Source organism: Symphalangus syndactylus, chromosome 13 (genome assembly GCF_028878055.3).
Source record: "Symphalangus syndactylus isolate Jambi chromosome 13, NHGRI_mSymSyn1-v2.1_pri, whole genome shotgun sequence".
Classification (NCBI taxonomy): Eukaryota; Metazoa; Chordata; class Mammalia; order Primates; family Hylobatidae; genus Symphalangus; species Symphalangus syndactylus.
The window spans coordinates 109049999-109068961 of NC_072435.2; the positions used below are offsets into that span (position 1 = coordinate 109049999).

Sequence of the window (18963 nt, forward strand, 5' to 3'; positions counted from 1 at the left end):
CCTTTCCTTGAGAGCTGCTGATCAGCTGGCAGCTAACGGAGAGGCCCAGGCAGGCGCTCTGCCTTTGGGCCACTGGCTAGGCCATCATTGGAAAAGTCAGTTATTTATGGATTCCCTGGAAAATGTCAGGTGTTTACTGTGAGGTACACACAACAGACTGTCTCTGTAAAGTGGCCATCAATGCCTGTTAGCACGTCTGCCTAGCCTAGGCCAGGTTTGCACCATTTTCCTCTGTAGAACTTCTCACTGTTCACCCACCCACCTACACTCACTCTAAGACAGACTCTTCTACCACCAACCCATCTACCTGTCCATTCCACACATCCACCACCCATCCATCCACCCATCCATGTATCCATCCATCCATCCATCCATCCATCCATCCATCCATCCATCCATCCATTCATCCACCCACCCACCCATCCACCCACCCACTCACCCATCTACCTATCCATCTATTCACTCACTCATCCATTTATTTACCCACCCATCCATCCATCCTCCATCCATTCATCCATGCACCCACCCACACACTCACTCATCTACATATCTATCCATTCACTCACCCATCCATCCATCCATCCATTTACCCACTCATTCATCTATCCATTCATGCACCCGTCCATCCATCATCCATCCATCCACCCATACATACATACATCCACCCACCCACCCATCCATCCACCTCCTAGCTGTCAACCCACCCACCCACCCATACATACATACATCCACCCATCCATCCATCCATCCATCCAACAACCCACCCATCCATCTTGCAGATGCTTACTAAGTGCCCAGTGTGCCTGGCCAAGGCCCCATGAGGGACACACTGATGATATTTTATGGCTATAGGATGTTGAGGCAAAACGATGACAATGGGGAGAAGTCAGACGCATGAGACAGGTGCCCGAGGCAGCAATATAGTCAGTACTGAACTCAGAACAGGAGCAGTTAGCAAGAGGCCAGGCCAGGCTGGGAGGCGTCCTAGAAGAGATGGCTTTTGAACTAGGCTCCTAAGTAGGGCTGATTGGGGTTAACACAGGGCAGAGGCATAGAGTTAATTCACTGAAAGCATGAGAGTGCTCAGCATGGAGGGGTGGGTGGTAGTTTGGGGGAGTCAAGGCTGGCTGGAGTCTGGAGGGTACCCCTGGGCCTCCTGCTCTGTCTGAACCCCCAGGCCAGAGCCCCTCCCGTTGAAGGAGAAGGTGTGAGCCTGGAGGATAGGCCTCACCCTCCCTCTGCCCCCGCCCCCTCCCCTAGGTGCGGCTGACCCTCCTGCAGCTGAAAGGCCTGGAGGACAGCTACGAAGGCCGTGTGAGCTTCCCAGCTGGGAAGTTCACCATCAAACCCTTGGGGTTCCTGTAAGTGCCACCCCCAGAGTGAACAGGGTGGGAAGAAGGGCCACACACTCATAGTCGGACAGACCTGGGTTCTAACATCAACCCTGCCACTCCCTGGCTCTGTGGCCTCGGAACAGTCAGCTGACCTCCCAGAGCCTCAGCTTTCTCCTCTGCAAAATGAGTACATAACAGCACTCATAGCAGGTGTGGTAACCCTCTGGTGCCCTGGCCCTCCTCAGCCTGCTGCAGCTCTCTGGGGACCTGGAAGACCTGGAGCTGGCCCTGAACAAGACCAAGATCAAACCTTCTCTGGGCTCCGGCTCCTGTTCCGCCCTCATCAAGCTGCTCCCTGGCCAGAGTGACCTCCTGGTCGCCCACAACACCTGGAACAACTACCAGCACATGTTGCGTGTCATCAAGAAGTACTGGCTCCAGTTCCGGGAAGGGCCCCGGGGTAGGTGGGTGTGGGTGTGTCTGGGGGATGAGCAAGAGGGTGGGCACACACGTGGGGAGTGGTCCTAGGAGGTGTGGGCCTTGGAAACCCTCCCAACACACGGAGTCACTGTAGGGATATTCCAAGAGTTCATCTTGGTTTTGTTTTTTTCTTTTTGAGTTGGAGTCTTGCTCTGTTGCCCAGGCTGGAGTGCAGTGGCACAGTTGTGGCTCACTGTAGCCTTGACTTCCCAGGCTCAGGTTATCCTCCTGCCTCAGCCTCCCAAGTATCTGGAACTACAAATGTGTACCACCACACTCAGCTAATTTGTTTATTTTTTTATTTTTAAGAGATGGAGTCTCACTATGTTGCCCAGGCTTGTCTCAAACTCCTGGGCTAAGTGATCCTCCTGACTTGGCCTCCCAAAGTGCTGCGGTTACTTATGTGAGCCACCACGCCTAGCCAGTTCATCTTGTTTTACATGTTTATTGCCTTTTTTATTTTACCTATTGCTGCTTAACCAGTTACCCCAAAATTTTTAAAACAACCCAGCTTAAATAACCGCTATTTATTTTTTGCTCCTGTCTCTATGGGTCAGCTAGGTGGTTTTGGTTTTCTGGGCTGGGCCAGGCTGATCTTGGCTGGGCTCACTGATGCATCAGCAGTCCACTAGCAGGTCAGCTGGGGTGGGATGGCTGGACTGAGATGGCCTCTTCTCCTGTCTGGGGTTGATTGTCAGCCAGGGTGATGGGGACAGCTGAGCTATGTGGTCTTTCATCATCAGCAGGTGAGCGCAGGCCTGTTCATGTAGCATCAGGGCAGGATGCGGTGAAGGCCTCTTGAGACCTTGATGAAACTGACACAGCATTCTTTTCTTTTTATTTTGAGACAGAATCTTGCTCTGGTGCCCAGGCTGGAGTGCAGTGGCATGATCTCAGTTCACTGCAACCTCTGCCTCCTGGGTTCAGGCAATTCTCCTGCCTCAGCCTCTCGAGTAGCTGGGACTACAGGTGTGCATCGCCATGCCCAGCTAATTTTTATATTTTTAGTAGAGACAGGGTTTTCCCATATTGGCTAGGCTGGTCTTGAACTCCTGACCTCAATTGAATTGCCCACTTTGGCCTCCTAAAGTGCTTGGATTACAGGTGTGAGTCACTGCACCTGGCTTGACACACCATTTTTTTTTTTTTTTTTTTTTTTGAGACAGAGTCTTGTTCTGTTGCCTAGACTGGAGTGCAGTGGCACAATCTCAGCTCACTGTGACCTCTGCCTCCTGGGTTCAAGTGATTCTCCTGCCTCAGCCTCCCAAGTAGCTGGGATTATAGGCACACGCCACTGTGTCTGGCTAATTTTTGTATTTTTAGTAGAGACGGGGTTTTGCCATGTTGACCAGGCTGGTCTTGAACTCCTGACCTCAGGTGATACAGCCGTCTCAGCCTCCCAAAGTACTGGGATTAAAGGTGTGAGCCACTACACCTGGCTGACACAGCATTCTTTATCCAAATCAAGTCAGGTGGCCAGCACAGACTCAAGAGATGGGAGAATAGGCTTCACCATTTGCTGCGAGGAACTGCAGAGTCATATCGCACATGGCTTGGATGCAGGCATGGGAAGAATTAGAGCTATTTTTGCAAATTACCAATTGCAAGGAGTGCATGAATACATTCTTCCTGTCAAATGTGAAAACTGGCTGGGCACGGTGGCCTATCCCTGTAATCCCAGCGCCTTGGGAATTCGAAGCAGGAGGATTGCTAGAGCCCAGGAGGTTGAGGCTGCAGTGAACAGTGATCACGCCATGACACCCTGGCCTGGGTGACAGTGCAAGACCTTGTCTCTAATAAAGAAAAAAGCAGTTTACAGTCAAGGCCAAAGTCCTCCATAGTGCCACATCCTTCATCCCAGGCCCCAGCATCAGCCCCAGGGATACCACTGCCAAATGTTTGCAGTACCTCCTTCTTGGCCAAATGTAAAAACTTGATGGGACCAGGAGCTGGTGAGGAGGTGGGGAAGTGTCCAGCCTTATTCATTGCTAATGGGAGTATGCGTTGGCACAGCTACTTTTAAGAGGAATCCAGCTGGCATCTAATAAAATTCAAAATCTGTCACTCCAGTGATCCAGCAATTCTCTGACTCCAGTCTGTCCCTAGAGAGACATTTCAGCTTCTGCATGGGGAGTGTGTATAAGCAAGTCTGCTGTCACAGTGGTTTGGTAACAACCTAATGTCCATTCGTTGAAATTTAAGTAAACTCTAAATTGACATTTATACAGGAAATCGTATACATGGTAAGTGTACAACTTGAATTTCTTGCACGTGGAACACACCTGTGTATAGCATCCATCTGGAGAAACAGAACATTCCCAGCCCCTAGAAGCTTCCCTCGTATCCCTTTCCAGGCACACCCCCACCCCAGCATTGTCTCTATCCTGATTTCTGTTTTTTGTTTGTTTTGTTTTTAAAGTCGTGCTCTGTCACCCAGACTAGAGGGCAGTAGTGCAATCTCGGCTCACTGCAACCTCTGCTTCCTAGGTTCAAGCGATTCTTCTGCCTCAGCCTCCCGAGTAGCTGGGATTACAGGCACACACCACCACACCCAGCTAATTTTTGTATTTTCAGTAGAAATGGGGTTTCGCCATGTTGGCCAGGCTGGTCTTGAATACCTGACCTCAAGTGATCCAACCGCCTATCCTGATTTCTCACAGAATAGGTTAGGTTTGCCTGGTTTTGAATGTCATATGAATGGAATCGTGTAGTGTGTGCTCATTTGTTCTGCATGTCTGTGAGAGTCATCTGTATTAACCGTATGTAGCTGTAGATCTATCATTCTCATTGCCATATATCCATTAAAATTTTAATAGCTTTTAAAAACTGTATAAGTCACACAGGTATGTTATAGAACATTGGAGAATCCACCAAAACACTCAATGAAAATCACTCGAACACTCCACAACCCAAAAGAGAAAATTTCTGTGAACATATGGTTATGTTTTCTCCTAGACTTTAAAAAATGTACCTTGCCTGGGCACAATGGCTCACGCCTGTAAACCCAGCACTTTGGGAGGCCGAGGCAGGTGGAACACTTGAGGCCAGGAGTTCAAGACCAGCCTGGCCAACATGGCGAAACCCCATCTCTACTAAAAATACAAAAACTAGCTGGGCGTGGTGGCACACACCTGTAATCCCAGCTACTCGGGAGGCTGAGGCCCCAGAATTGCTTGAACCGCGAAGGCAGAGGTTGCAGTGAACCAAGATGGTGCCACTGTGCTCCAACCTAGGCGACAGAGTGGGCCTGTGTCTCAAAAAAAAAAAAAAATTTTGCAAGGGTGGGCTTCATGCGTGGAATGGGATGCTATACCCATCATTGTAGTATTATACAGAATAGTTTCACTGCTCTAAAATGTTTGCTTTCTGAGTTTTTTTAAAAATCATAATTAAGATTATACTATTTGTGACTTCCTTCTTTTGCCCACTAGGCTGCCTTGGAGAGTTGCCAGTACTGCCATGTTTGGTCCACTATGCGTTTTGTTTTTCAAATTACTTATTTTGAGACAGGGTTTCGCTGTGTTGCCCAGGCTGGTCACAAACTTCTAGCCTCAGGTGATCCTCCTGCTTCAGCCTCCCAAAGCACTGGGATTTCAGGTGTGAGCCTCTGCGCTGGGTCCCACTATGCCTTTTTCCTTTTCTTTTCTTTTCTTTTCTTTTTTTTTTTTTTTTTTTTTGAGACAGAGTCTCACTCTGTTGCCCAGGCTGGAGTGCAGTGGCACAATCTCGGCTCACTTCAACCTCCGCCTCCCAGGTTCAAGCAATTCTCCCACTTCACCCTCCTGAGTAGCTGGAACTACAGGCATGCACCCCCACACCTGGCTAATTTTGTATTTTCAGTAGAGATGGGGTTTCACCATGTTGGTGAGGCTGGTCTCAAACTCCTGGCCTCCTGACCTTGGCCTTCCAAAGTGCTGGGATTACAGGCGTGAGCCACCGTGCCTGGCCTACTGGTCCCTTTGTTTTAAAGTGCAAAGACTTAATGTAGAAGAGATAATTCAGGCCAGACGCGGTGGCTCATGCCTATAATTCCAGCACTTTGGGAGGCTGAGGCTGGTGGATCATTTGAGGTCAGAGTTCGAGACTAGCCTGGCCAATATGGTAAAACCCTGTCTCTACTAAAAATACAAAAATTAGCTGGACATGGTGGTAGATGCCTGCAATTGCAGCTACTCGGGAGGCTGAGGCAAGAGAATCACTTGAACCTGGGAGGCAGAGGTTGCAGTGAGCTGAGATCCCCCCACTGCACTTTAGCCTGGGCAACAAAACAAGACTCTGTCTCAAAAAGAAAAAAGACAAAGGATAATTCGGCGAGCTACACCCAGAACTCTGGAGCACTGGAGGGAAGAGGCCTGGGTAGAATCCCTGCTCAGCCATTTAACTGTTTGGCCTCTGCTAAGTTACTTAGCCTTTCTGAGTCTCAGATTTCCTTATCTGCAAGGTGGAGATGATAATTCCCTGCCCCCATGCAGGGCGGGTATAAGGAGTCAATTTACAAGATCACAGGGGTAATGAGCTTCCAGCCTAGGCGTGAGGTCACAGTAGGCCTGTGGCAGACAGTGCATGAAACCAGACTAGCACTTGTCAAGGGATGGGCTTCAGGTAGAAGGAGTTCTAGGGCAGGGGTGAGGGTACCTGCAGGGGGTGGGCCTGTAATCCCAGCTACTCCGAAGGCTGAGGCAGGAGAAGCGCTTACAGCTGGGAGGCGGAGGTTGCAGTGAGCTGAGATCGCTCCACTGCACTCCAGCCTGGGCAACAAGAGTGAAACTCTGTCTCAAAAAAAAGAAAAAATCGTCCAGTGAACAAAATATCTATCTGTTTGTCTATCTATCTATTTGAGAGATATATTTAACACATACACACATATGCACACACGCACATGTGCACACACACACACACACACAAAGTTGTCCCATGGTATTGGGGAGGGGGTTGGCTCCAGGAGCCCCTGTGGAAGCTCAGGTCTCTTCTATAACACAGCCGACTGTTTACATATAACCTATACATATCCTCCCATATCCTATAATCATCTCTAGATTACTTATAATACCTAACACAATGCTATGTTCATGGTTGTTATACTGTATTTTTAAAATTTGTTTTATCTTTTAGTGTTGTTTCTTGTTTTTTTTTTTTTTTTTTGAGACGGAGTCTCGCCCTGTCACCCGGGCTGGAGTGCAGTGGCGTGATCTCGGCTCACTGCAAGCTCTGCCTCCCGGGTTCATGCCATTCTCCTGCCTCAGCCTCCCAAGTAGCTGGGACTACAGGCTCCTGCCACCACGCCTGGCTAATTTTTTGTATTTTTAGTAGAGATGGGGTTTCACTGTGTTAGCCAGGATGGCCTCGATCTCCTGACCTCGTGATCCGCCTGCCTTGGCCTCCCAAAGTGCAGGGATTACAGGTGTGAGCCACTGCACCCGGCCGTGCTGTTTCTTTTTAATCATGTTTTTTTCCTAGTATTTGTGGTCCCCAGTCGATTGAATCCAAGGATGTGGAACCCACAGACAGGGAGGGCCAACTATATAAGTTTTGCTGCTAGCTTTTATTTTTATTTGCACACATGTGCACTTTTCTGTGCCCAATGACCTCATTTGCCAAATGACAGAAAGGACACAGTGGGGGCTTCCTCGGAGGCCTGCCTGTGCCCCACCTTGAGACCTGAGTCTTGTTAGGTGGGGTGCAGGGGCCTCCACCTGGGCCTGTCTCACCAGCATCCGTGGCTCGCTCTGCCCGCACAGGGGACTATCCGCTGGTTCCCGGCAACAAGCTGGTCTTCTCCTCCTACCCCGGCACCATCTTCTCCTGTGACGACTTCTACATCCTGGGCAGCGGGCTGGTGAGTCCCCTTCTCGTGTCTCCTCTGTTCCTGGGGTGTTTGTCACACAGTGGCTCTGAGCCGGCAGGATTGATTCCTGCAGCAAGTGGGGACCAGGCTGCAGCCCAGTGCTGGGTGCCATGTAGGAGCCAGGGGTGCAGTGGAGGACGAGGTGGACGCTGCCCCACCTGCCATTCAGAGCCCAGACTCGCCCTTCCCCTGCTCTGGGGACTTGGACCACCACAAGGGCGTGTTTAAACGTAGACCCCCAGGCCCTGCACAGGGCCTCCAAAACCTGCAGATGGCCTGGGACTCTGCATGTAACCCTCGTTTCAGGAAAGCCTGGACTTGGGGATGTTTAGGACTATCCCTGACCTCAGCGACCTCACTTGTTTTTGTGTATTCAGGATAACTGTGCCCCCCCAACCCCACATCCCCACCGCTTCTCTCTCCTCCTGCCTCCCTCTTGCTTTCCTCAGAGCCCCTCTGACCTGACCAGGTTTTGCTGAATAGAGGCTGTTTACAGTGTGTTGTTTTCATCTTTTTTCCTGGCTGCGGTCCAGACTTGTTTAGAAATCTGTCCCTGGCACCCCTCACTGAGAAAGTGAACCCTTTGATCTCCAGGGCAACGAGACAGAGGAGAAAAAACATCACTCTAAAAAACACCCTTAGCGCAGAGAACGCCAGCTCCCTGCGGGGACTGGAGGGGCGGGGACTCTTCTTCTTGTCTGATCCCTTGCTTTTTTCTGAATGTGGAACAAGGCAAGAGAGGGCCAGGCGGTGGGTGAGGGAACCCCCATGCTGTGGCCCAGGTGGGGAAGGGGACACGTGGGGCAGCAGGGGAGGGACACGTGAAATGGTTCCACCTGGTTACCAGGAAAGGGTCTGGGCAGAAAACTTCCCTTCCATCAGGGTCCCTAACTGTTTTTGTGCCATAAACGCCTTGGGCAGTCCGGGAGGCTGGTGACCCTCTTCTCAGAATAGTGTTTTAATTTTTATTATTTATTTATTTTTTTTCATAGAGATAGGGTCTCTCTCTGTCACTCAGTCTGGGATGCAATGGTGTGATCATGGCTCACTGCAACCTCCCACCCCCTGGGTTCAGGCGATCCTCCCACCTCAGCCTCCTGAGTAGCTGGGACTACAGGCACATGCCACCATGCTCAGCTAATTTTTAAATTTCTTGCAGAAATGAGGTCTCACTATATTTCCCAGGCCAGTCTCGAACTCCCGGGTTGAAGGGATCCTCCTACCTCAGCTTCCCAAAGTGCTGGGATTCTAGGTGTGAGCCACTGTGCCTGGCAGATTAGTGTTTTTAGACACATAAACCAAAATGTATCGGATTATGGAGGAAACCAGTTATAGTGAAATATGGTTATCAAAATAGAAGTAAACTTTTAGTATATATGTGCTGCTTTATTAACGCACTGAATAATAAGATCCAGCAGCAGGTGTGATAAATACCATAAGTTAGAAGAAGCAAGGTGCATGAATGATACTTTAAGGTATGTACAGCCTTGTAATCTGATGGAAAAACATCTGTGATTTCTGATAGTGACAGTCCCAGTGACTGCTAATACCATTGTGGTGTGTCACGTTAACAGTGGAAGGATTTTTTTTTTTTCAGAGATAGGATCTGACACTGTCATGCAGGCCTAGTGCAGTGGCATGATCACAGCTCACTGCAGCCTCTGTCACCCCAGCCTCAAGCGATCCTCCCATCTCAGCCTCCCAAGTAACTGGGACTATAGGCGCCTGCCACCATGCCTGGCTCATTTTTTAATTTTTTGTAGAGACAGGTTTTGCCATGTTGCGCAGTCTGGTCTTGACCTCCTGGGCTCAAGCAATCTGCCCCCCTTGGCCTCCCAAAATGCTGAGCCACTCTGCCCAGCCTTTTTTTCCCTCTTTAAAGAGAAAAAAAAAATCACATGTATGGATATGGCTATCTTTTAGCTGTTCTCAGCTTTTTGTTGGTGATGGTGGTGGTTTTTTTGTTTGTTTGTGTGTGTGTGTGTGTGTGTGTGTGTGTGTGTGTGTGTTTTTAGATAGGCTCTCTCTCTGTTGCCCAGGCTGGAGTGGAGTGGCACGATCTCAGCTCACTGCAACCTCCGCTTCCAGGGTTCAAGTGATTCTCGTGCCTCAGCCTCTGAATAACTGGGATTACATGAGTTTTGTTTGGTTTGGTTTTTGACTCACAAGAACTAAGCTTTACTTTTCAAATATGCTGAAGGCAGCCAAAGGTTCTGGGAGGAGACGGAGAAGGGAGAGGAGGCAGTCGGAGGCAGCGGTGGGCATCCTGCCTGCCCCAAGGCTGGAGGGAGACTGAGGGCCTCTCCTGTTGTAAAGCCTCCTAGTCCTCTGACTGCTGCATCTGCCAGGCTGACAGCCTCAGGCCGTGCAACTTTTCCTGCAGAACTGTGGGAAAGGGGTGGGAATGGGAGGTTGCCCAGCTTGGTGAGGGAGTGGGTTCGTGGGAGCAGCTCTTTGGGCCTCTCAGGGGCTGTTCCCCAGGGCAAAGCTAGATGCATGGTCCCAAATCCTTCTCTGTGCTTGTCCAAGGAACCAGTGGGGAACGTGTGCCTCAACTGGATATGAGTTTTTATTTTTGTTTATTTCTTCTTTTGTTACCCAGGCTGAAGTGCAGTGGCATGATCTGGGCTCGCTGCAACCTCTGTCTTCTGGGTTCAAGTGATTCTCCTGCCTCAGCCTCCCCAGTAGCTGGGATTACAGGTGTGTGCCACCACACCTGGCTAATTTTTGTATTTTTAGTAGAGACAGGGTTTCACCATGTTGGCCAGGCTGGTCTGGAACTCCTGACCTCAGGTGATCCACCTACCTTGTCCTCCCAAAGTGTGAGCCACCATGCCCGGCAGATTAAGTAAGTATTTAACACCTGTAATCCCAGCACTTTGGGAGGCCGAGGTGGGCAGATCACTTGAGGTCAGGAGTTTGAGACCAGCCTAGCCAACATGGAGAAACCCTGCCTCTACTAAAAATACAAAAATTAGCCAGGCGTGGGGGCACGTACCTGTAATCCTAGTTACTAGGGAGGCTGAAGCATGAAAATTGCTTGAACCTGGGAGGCAGAGGTTGTAGTGGGCTGAGATTACACCACTGCACTCCAGCCTGGGCAAGAGTGAGACTCATCTCAAAAAAAAAAAAAAAAAAATTTAGGAGCCATGACTGATGAAGTACTGTGACTTGGTGGCAGCATGCCTAGGCTGTGCAGCAGCCCCCTTGACCTTCCCACAGGTAACACTGGAGACCACCATTGGCAACAAGAACCCAGCCCTGTGGAAGTATGTGCAGCCCAGGGGCTGTGTGCTGGAGTGGGTACGCAACATCGTGGCCAACCGCCTGGCCTCGGATGGGGCCACCTGGGCAGACATCTTTAAGAGGTTCAACAGCGGCACGTGAGTGGGCTTCTGGCCCTGTGGCTTCCCCTGCACCAAGAGATAGACCAACCTCCCCTTTAACACTCAGACTCCTGGGGACCAGATGTGGCACCCGGGCCACACACCCCACGCCCTCCTTTGTTTCATACATGAGGAGACTGAGGCTAGGGAAGGAAAGGATTTGCCCCTCCCCTGCAGGCTCCTCAGCCTAGGAAGGGGTGCCTTGGTGGCAGTACAGGAAGACCACTTGGAACCTGAAGACTCTCAAGGGGACAGCGGGGAGGGCTGTTTGAGGAGGTGGATGTGGGTGGGTGGCAGGGCCTGTGAGCCAGAGACACTGGAACTGGGCAGTGCAGATCTTACAGTGTCCGGCAGAGGAACTGACCTAGGGAGCCATAGAATATTCTGGAACAGTCAAGCAGCATGACGAGAGAGGAGTTTGTGGATACCTGGTCATGCTGCAGTGTCAGGGTGTCAGTTGAATGGCTGGACAACCCCAGGCCCACTTCCTGTGATTCCTGGCTGAGTGGGACACTGCGGGGTGGGGAGAGCTGGGGAGGTGGCTCCAGGCTCTGTTCAGTCCTCCCTCCCCCTGCCCGGCAGGTATAACAACCAGTGGATGATCGTGGACTACAAGGCGTTCATCCCGGGTGGGCCCAGCCCTGGGAGCCGGGTGCTCACCATCCTGGAGCAGATCCCGTGCGTACCCTGGGAGGGAGGGGTGGAGGCTCAGGGCAGAGGGGACTGCCAGGGTGAAGGCCCAGAGCTGTGCTGGCGCTGTGCAGGAAGTGAACGATCTCAGGAGGGTGTGGCTGGAAGAGAAGGTGTCCCTGGTGGGGGCTGAAGTTCAGGACTTAATCCATCCCCCAGGCAATGGGGAGCCATCGGGGCTCCCCGAGCAGGGCAGTGCCCACAGGAGCCCCTTTTCTGATCACCTCCACCCCATCTCTCTTCTCGGTCTCAGCGGCATGGTGGTGGTGGCCGACAAGACCTCGGAGCTCTACCAGAAGACCTACTGGGCCAGCTACAACATACCGTGCGTGCCTTCTCACCCCACTCCCCGTCACTCTCCAGGGCATCCACCTCACTCCTTGCCCAGCTCCTTCCTAGGCAATATTTTTAAACCCACAGAATGAAGAATCCCAGCCTACCCCCTTTTCTGGCCAGGAGAGCCCAGACAGTTTGGCAGTGTAGTTGCATGGCTTAAGTCAGCATCCATGTGACCTCTGGTTCTAACACCCAGAGCAGGGTGGTGTGGGGTGGCCAGGCTCAGGGACTGGCCCCTGCCAGGGCCTCTGACTGGATCTGCCTTACTGGGCTGTAGAGCTGTCACCTCCTGAGCCTCACTTACTTTACCTGCATTTTCTCATTTGACTCTTAAAACTGCCACATGTGGTCACTGGAGTTCCTGTTCCCATCTCACAGATGATGAAACTGAGGCCCCGAGAAAGTACCTCACTTTCCCAAGCTTCCCCTGTTGGTGAATGGTGAAGGCAGGATTTGTTTTTTGTTTTTTGTTTTGAAACAGAATCTCGCCCTGTCACCCAGGCTGGAGTGCAATGGCGCAATCTCAGCTCACTGAAGCCTCCACTTCCTGGGCTCAAGTGATTCTCCTGCCTCAGCCTCCTGAGTAGCTGGGGTTACAGGCGCCAGCCACCATGCTTGGCTAATTTTTCTATTTTCAGTAGAGACAGGGTTTCACCATGTTGGCCAGTCTAGTCTCAAACTCCTGATCTCAAGTGATCCACCTGCCTCGGCTTCCCAAATTGCTGGGATTACAGGCATAAGTCACCACACCCGGACTGAAGGCAGGATTTGAAGCCATGTCTTTTGGGCCCCAGAGTCCAAGCTTGGCCACCCCACCAAGCCACCCCCCAGCACAAATGGAAGACATTATTGTTATCCTGAATGTCATAGTGGGTTTTGTTGTTGTTGTTGTTTGTTTGTTTGTTTTTTGAGACAGAGTCTCGCTCTGTCACCCAGGCTGGAGTGCAATGGTGCGATCTCAGCTCGCTGCAACCTCCGCCTCCTGGGTTCAAGCGATTCTTGTGCCTCAGCCTCCCGAGTAGCTGGGATTACAGGCACGTGTCACCATACCGGCTAATTTTTTTTTTTGAGACGGAGTCTCGCTGTGTCACCTAGGTTGGAGTGCAATGGCTCGATCTCAGCTCACTGAAACCTCCACCTTCCAGGTTCAAGTGAGTCACCTGCCTCAGCCTCCCGAGTAGCTGGGATTACAGGCGTGCACCACCGCACCTGGCTAATTTTTGTATTTTTAGTGGAGACAGGGTTTTACCATGTTGGCCAGGCTAGTCTCAAACTCCTGAGCTCAGGTGATCTGCCCGCCTCGGCCTCCCAAAGTATTGGGATTACAGGTGTGAGCCACTGCGCCCAGCCTGAATGTCGTAGTTGTAAGTGATAATGTCCTGGTGTGACTGCCCCTCCCCTCCCTGGCCACAGCCTTGGCTGAGTGAGGCCAGTGGGGGTCATGGGTGACCATCCTTGTCCCCGGCAGGTCCTTCGAGACTGTGTTCAATGCCAGTGGGCTGCAGGCCCTAGTGGCCCAGTATGGGGACTGGTTTTCTTATGACGGGAGCCCCCGGGCCCAGATCTTCCGGCGGAACCAGTCACTGGTACAAGACATGGATTCCATGGTCAGGCTGATGAGGTAGGTGCTGGTTGGGTGGTGGGTTAGGGAGAGGGAGGCCGCAGGAACACAGAACTTCCTGTGCGCTTTTTGTACCAACTCATTCAAACTTTGCTGCCAGCCCCAGAGGGCCAGCAGGGGGTGGTCAGATGTTGGACACAAGTGCAGCAGCTCGGTGCCACGCTCCACTTGGGTCCTGTCACTGTCCTCATGGCTAAGGGGAGGATGCTAGACATCTGTTGAGTGACCTGTAGTGCTAGGCACTGTGCTTGGTACCAGGAGCAACAGGTAGAAAACCTGTGCCTCACTGTCCTGTCTCTTGGGTGGTGCAGAAATCCATCAAGTTCTTGCACTGGTGTCAATGTGTAAAGATGGCTGTGTTCCAAGAGAGGCTATCCAGGAACAAACGGGTGCCTCACCTGGCTGGGGCGGTGGCATGGAGGCCTTCCCTGAGGATGAGTGCCTGAGCAGAGGGCTGAATAATGAAGGCAGAGTGACTTAGGTGAAGGGGTCCCGGCACCAGGCAGAGGAACTGTCGGGGGCAATGTGCGGTGGGAGCGGCTCATCAAGTTGAAGGCTGGCAGCTGTTAATGGGGCTGCCTGTGAGGATTTTGGCCCCCATCTTAGCCTCTCCTTCCTGGGATGACTGATGTTCCCTCCTTTTCCCCATCCAGGTACAATGACTTCCTCCATGACCCCCTGTCACTGTGCAAAGCCTGCGACCCCCAGCCCAATGGGGAGAATGCTGTCTCCGCCCGCTCCGACCTCAACCCGGCCAATGGCTCCTACCCTTTCCAGGCCCTGCGTCAGCGCTCCCATGGGGGTATCGACGTGAAGGTGCTGCCTCCTCCCTAGGGCTTGGAGGCTGGGGGCCTGAGGGCTGTGGGTGGGGAAAGTCACCATCACCAGCTTGCGGGAGGGGACAGGTTGGAGCAAAGCTGATGGCGGGGCAGGAATCACAGTCGGAATTGGGCTGTGGTTGGGGTCACAGTAAAGGTGACAGTATGGGCTGGGCATGGTGGCTCACGCCTGTAATCCCAGCACTTTGGGAGGCCCAGGTGGGCAGATCACTTGAGGTCAGGAGTTTGAGACCAGCCTGGCCAACACGGTGAAAACCCGTCTCTACTAATAATACAAAAATTAGCTAGGCATGGTCACGGGCCTCTGTAGTCCCAGCTACTCAGGAGGCTGAGGCATGAGAATTGCTTGAACCTGGGAGGCAGAGGTTGCAGTGAGCCGAGATCATGTCACTGCACTCCAGCCTGGGTGACAGAGCAGAGACTCAAAAAAAAAAATGACAGTTTAGAATTGGGCTCTGGGGTCAAGGTCAGGGTGGGAGGCTGGGCGCCTGGATTGGGGCAGGCCAGGACCCCTGCTCAGCTGCGGCTCTGCCCTGTCCCCAGGTGACCAGCATGTCGCTGGCCAGGATCCTGAGCCTGCTGGCGGCCAGCGGTCCCACGTGGGACCAGGTGCCCCCGTTCCAGTGGAGCACCTCACCCTTCAGCGGCCTGCTGCACATGGGCCAGCCAGACCTCTGGAAGTTCGCGCCTGTCAAGGTTTCGTGGGACTGAGGTTCTGTCCCTGCTCTGCTGCTTTCGCCCCCGCTGACCCTCAGCAGGGTCACCCCCATCCCAAGGCCACCGGACCTCCAACTCCAGCCCCTTCTGGGGGCTTTGTTCTCTGATCTGGGGTCTGAGTCATCTCCTCCTAGGGTGGGGCACGTACCTGATGGGGCTCAGAACTGACCCCCTCTCTCCCCCGAGGTGGGTGGGCACCGCGGCGTCTCTTCTGCCCTGCCCTAAATCTCTCACTCTCTGTTTCTCCCTGTTTCCTGCTGCTGCTCTCTCAATCCCATTCCCACCTCTGGGGTCCCTTCCTCGTGCTTCTCCTTCCTGAGGGCTTGGGAAGGTCCTGGGGTCAGACTCTGGGGCTCCCATGGGGTGGGAGGAGCCTGTTCCAGCACCCTCCTCCCAGTTGCATTCCCACGGGTGGCCCTGGAGCTGGTGAGCTTTGTCTGGGCATTGTCTTCGGCTGGCATTGCTCCTCCCAGCTCTGGCCCCTCTGCTCCCTCAGGAAGCAGTCCCCTCGTCTCCCTTTCTGGGCAGCTTCCTTGAGGACAGAAACTTGAAAACAAACACAAACCAAAGTTTCTGGCCATCTGTGGCTGGAGGGTTCTGAATGTCCTCTCTCCATGTCAGGCAGAGGGTCAGCCCCCACGCTTCTGCCTCAGGCCCCACCCCACCCCACCCCACCCCAGGCCTGCCCCTCACCTCAGGGCCATACCCACTGCGCCCTGATGGAGGAACCAGACCGCAGGCTGTGCCACCATTAAACAAGAATGTCTGTGGCCCCATGCTATGCTTCTTGGGGTGGCAGGGAAGACGGGGTCAGCGCCTTTTCTCCTCTCAGGTTTGGGTTCTGTGCCATCCCCCATGCAGCCTCCTGTGCAGCCCTCTGTCTGTCCTTCTGTCCATTCATTCATCTGCCAACATACTCACCCATCATCCCATCTGCACAGCCTCCCACCCACCCATCCATCTTCCATCCATCCATCCATCCATCCATCCATCCATCCATCCATCTACCTATCAGTTTATTATCCATCCACCCACCCATCCAACCATTCAGCCATCTCCATCTGTCCATTTTCTTTCTTTCTTTCTTCTTCTTCTTCTTCTTTTTTTTTTTTTTCTGAGTGGGAGTTTCACTCTGTTGCTCAGGCTGGAGTGCGATGGCACAATCTCTGCTCACTGCAACCTCTGCTTCCCGGGTTCAAGTGATTGTCCTACCTTAGCTTCCCGAGTAGCTGGGGTTACAGGCATGAGCCACCATGCCTGGCTAATTTTGTATTTTTAGTAGAGACGGGGTTTCACCATGTTGGCCAGGCTGGTCTCGAACTCCTGGTCTCAAGTGATCCGCCCGTCTCGGCCTCCCAAAGTACTTGGATTACAGATGTGAGCCCCCGCAACTGGCCTCATTTGTCCATTTTCCATCCACTTACCCGCCCACCCATTTACTCATCCAGCCATTGACTCATCCATCCGCCTATGAGATCAGACAGGGAGGGATCCTTTTTTGTATTGGTCTGTACACCACAGCATGGCTTACGAAGTTCTTACCTATCTATTTATCACCCATCCACCCACCCATTTATCTACCCACCCATTCATCCACCCACCCATCCAACTACCTATCCATTCATCCATCCACCCATCTGCCAACCCATCCATCCATCCACCCACCCAATCATCTACCCACTCACCTATCCACCCATCCACCTACCCATTTGTCACCCATCCATCCATCCAATCACCCATCCAACCATCAATCCAACCATTTTCATCTGTTCATTTTCCATCCATCTACCCGTCCACCCATTCACTCCTCCTTCCACCTACCTATCCATTTATCACCCATTTACCCATCCATCCATCCTTCCAACCATTTATCCACCCATCCAACCATTTTCTTCTGTTCATTTTCCATCCATCTACCCATCCACCCATTCACTCATCCATCCACCTTCCTATCCATTTATCATCCATCTACCCACTCACCCATCCATCCAGCCTTCCAACCATTTATCCACCCATCCAACTATTTCCGTCTGTTCATTTTCCACCCATTTACCCATCCACCAATTCACTCATCCATCCACCTACCTATCCATTTATCATCCATCTACCCACTCACCCATCCATCCATCCTTCCAACCATTTATCCACCCATCCAACCATTTCCATCTGTTCATTTCCATCCATCTACCCATCTACCCATTCACTCATCCATCCACCTATCCATTTATCACCCATCTATCCATCCATCCACCCACTCATCCATCCATCCATCCATCCACCCACCCACCCATCCATCCACCTACCTATTCATTTATCACCCATCCGTCCACACATGCATCTGTGCAGATTCATTAATATCCACCCATTCATCCATATTTATCTATTTTCTATCCATCAGCCATCCATTCATTCATATCCATCCATCCATCCATTCATCCAGATGTTTATTGAGCACCTGTGTTCTGGGTCCTATTTGGGAGCCTTGTTAACCACCAAGACCTTCCTAAGCCATATTGTGGTGTACAGACAGATACAAAAAAAAGGCTCTCTCCCTGTCTGATCTCATGCAGCCTGCCTTGGAGACAAGACTCTCCCAGTGCTGTGTGCTTGGAGAGAGGAAAGCACACAGCCCTGGAGTCAGAGACCTGGGTTTCAATTCTGTCTCCACCTCTTTCTAGCTAGCTATGGACTCAACCTCTCTGAGCCTCGATTACCTCATCCGTGAAATGGGGTAACGGTGTGAGAAGCGTTTCCCTGGGGGATGTGATGCAGCCCACATGGGGCCTCATGCACTCAGCATCTCTTCATTAGCAAACACTTATTGAACCCCTAGTACATGCCAGGCACTGTTATGAGGTCCCAGGGATACTTTAAAACAAAAGGGACAGAAGCGTTTCTGCTCTTGTGAAGTTTACGTTGACTAGATAGTAAACAAAATAAATGAAATATGCAGTGTGTCAGTGCTGGTAAACGCGTGGAGAAAATAAAGCAAGGTTGGGGTCTGGGGTTGGGAATTGACTTGTAGTTTTATCTTATTTTCCTTTTTATTTATTTATTTATTTATTTATTTTGAGACGGAGTCTCGCTCTGTCGCCAGACTGGAGTGTAGTGGCACGATCCCGGCTCACTGCAACCTCTGCCTCCTGGGTTCAAGTTATTTTTCCTTTTTGTAGAGACACTGGTTTGTGCCAACCAGTCTGGTCTTGAACTCCTGGGCTCAAGCGATCCTCCCACAGGCGTGAGCCACTGCGCCCAGCCCTGAGTGACTCTTAAACTTCAGTTTGAACTTGGGGTCATCCAAAAAGTGCCCTGAGGGTGGGGTTCCCTCCATGCTTTGGAGCCAGCCCCAGTAATTCCTCTTTGATCTATGATACGGGCTTCAGCATATGCTTTTGTTGGAAGAGAGAGCTCCATGTTTGAGGAGGGTTTGCATGACATTGACTTCAAGTCCACCCACCCCTTCCCTCTCCCAGAGATGGGTGTCCAGTGTCAGTTCACACACCCCCAGGGGAGGGGGCCTCACTTCTTTGCTTCCACTGGGTCTGTGATGAAATAATTCTGACTTACTAGGAAGGACTTCATATCAGAATGAAGTTGGCCTCCCCAGCTGCTTCTGCCTTCAGCAGAGGCAGCCTTCGTCCCACCCCAAGTCCCTCTTGTTTAGCCACCTGCTTCCTGTGGTACAGGGATGCCCTTGTCCTGGCATGCAAGACCA

The 18963-nt window shown here is 51.9% G+C and overlaps 1 protein-coding gene across 2 annotated transcripts in view; it reads left to right on the plus strand.

Annotated features, from left to right (window-relative positions):
* Positions 1-18208, plus strand: part of PLBD2 (phospholipase B domain containing 2) — a 32796-nt gene extending 14588 nt beyond the window's left edge. The window contains exons 4-12 of one of the 2 annotated variants that reach the window (XM_055238313.2): positions 1261-1361; positions 1580-1794; positions 7553-7650; positions 10882-11042; positions 11628-11723; positions 11989-12060; positions 13540-13692; positions 14346-14508; positions 15075-18208. In XM_055238313.2, the coding sequence (XP_055094288.1) occupies positions 1261-1361; positions 1580-1794; positions 7553-7650; positions 10882-11042; positions 11628-11723; positions 11989-12060; positions 13540-13692; positions 14346-14508; positions 15075-15242 (1227 nt within the window). In that variant the 3' untranslated portion in view covers positions 15243-18208. The remainder of the gene's footprint in view (positions 1-1260; positions 1362-1579; positions 1795-7552; positions 7651-10881; positions 11043-11627; positions 11724-11988; positions 12061-13539; positions 13693-14345; positions 14509-15074) is intronic. The other variant, XM_055238314.2, reaches the window with a different exon arrangement.
* Positions 18209-18963: the final 755 nt, after the last annotated feature.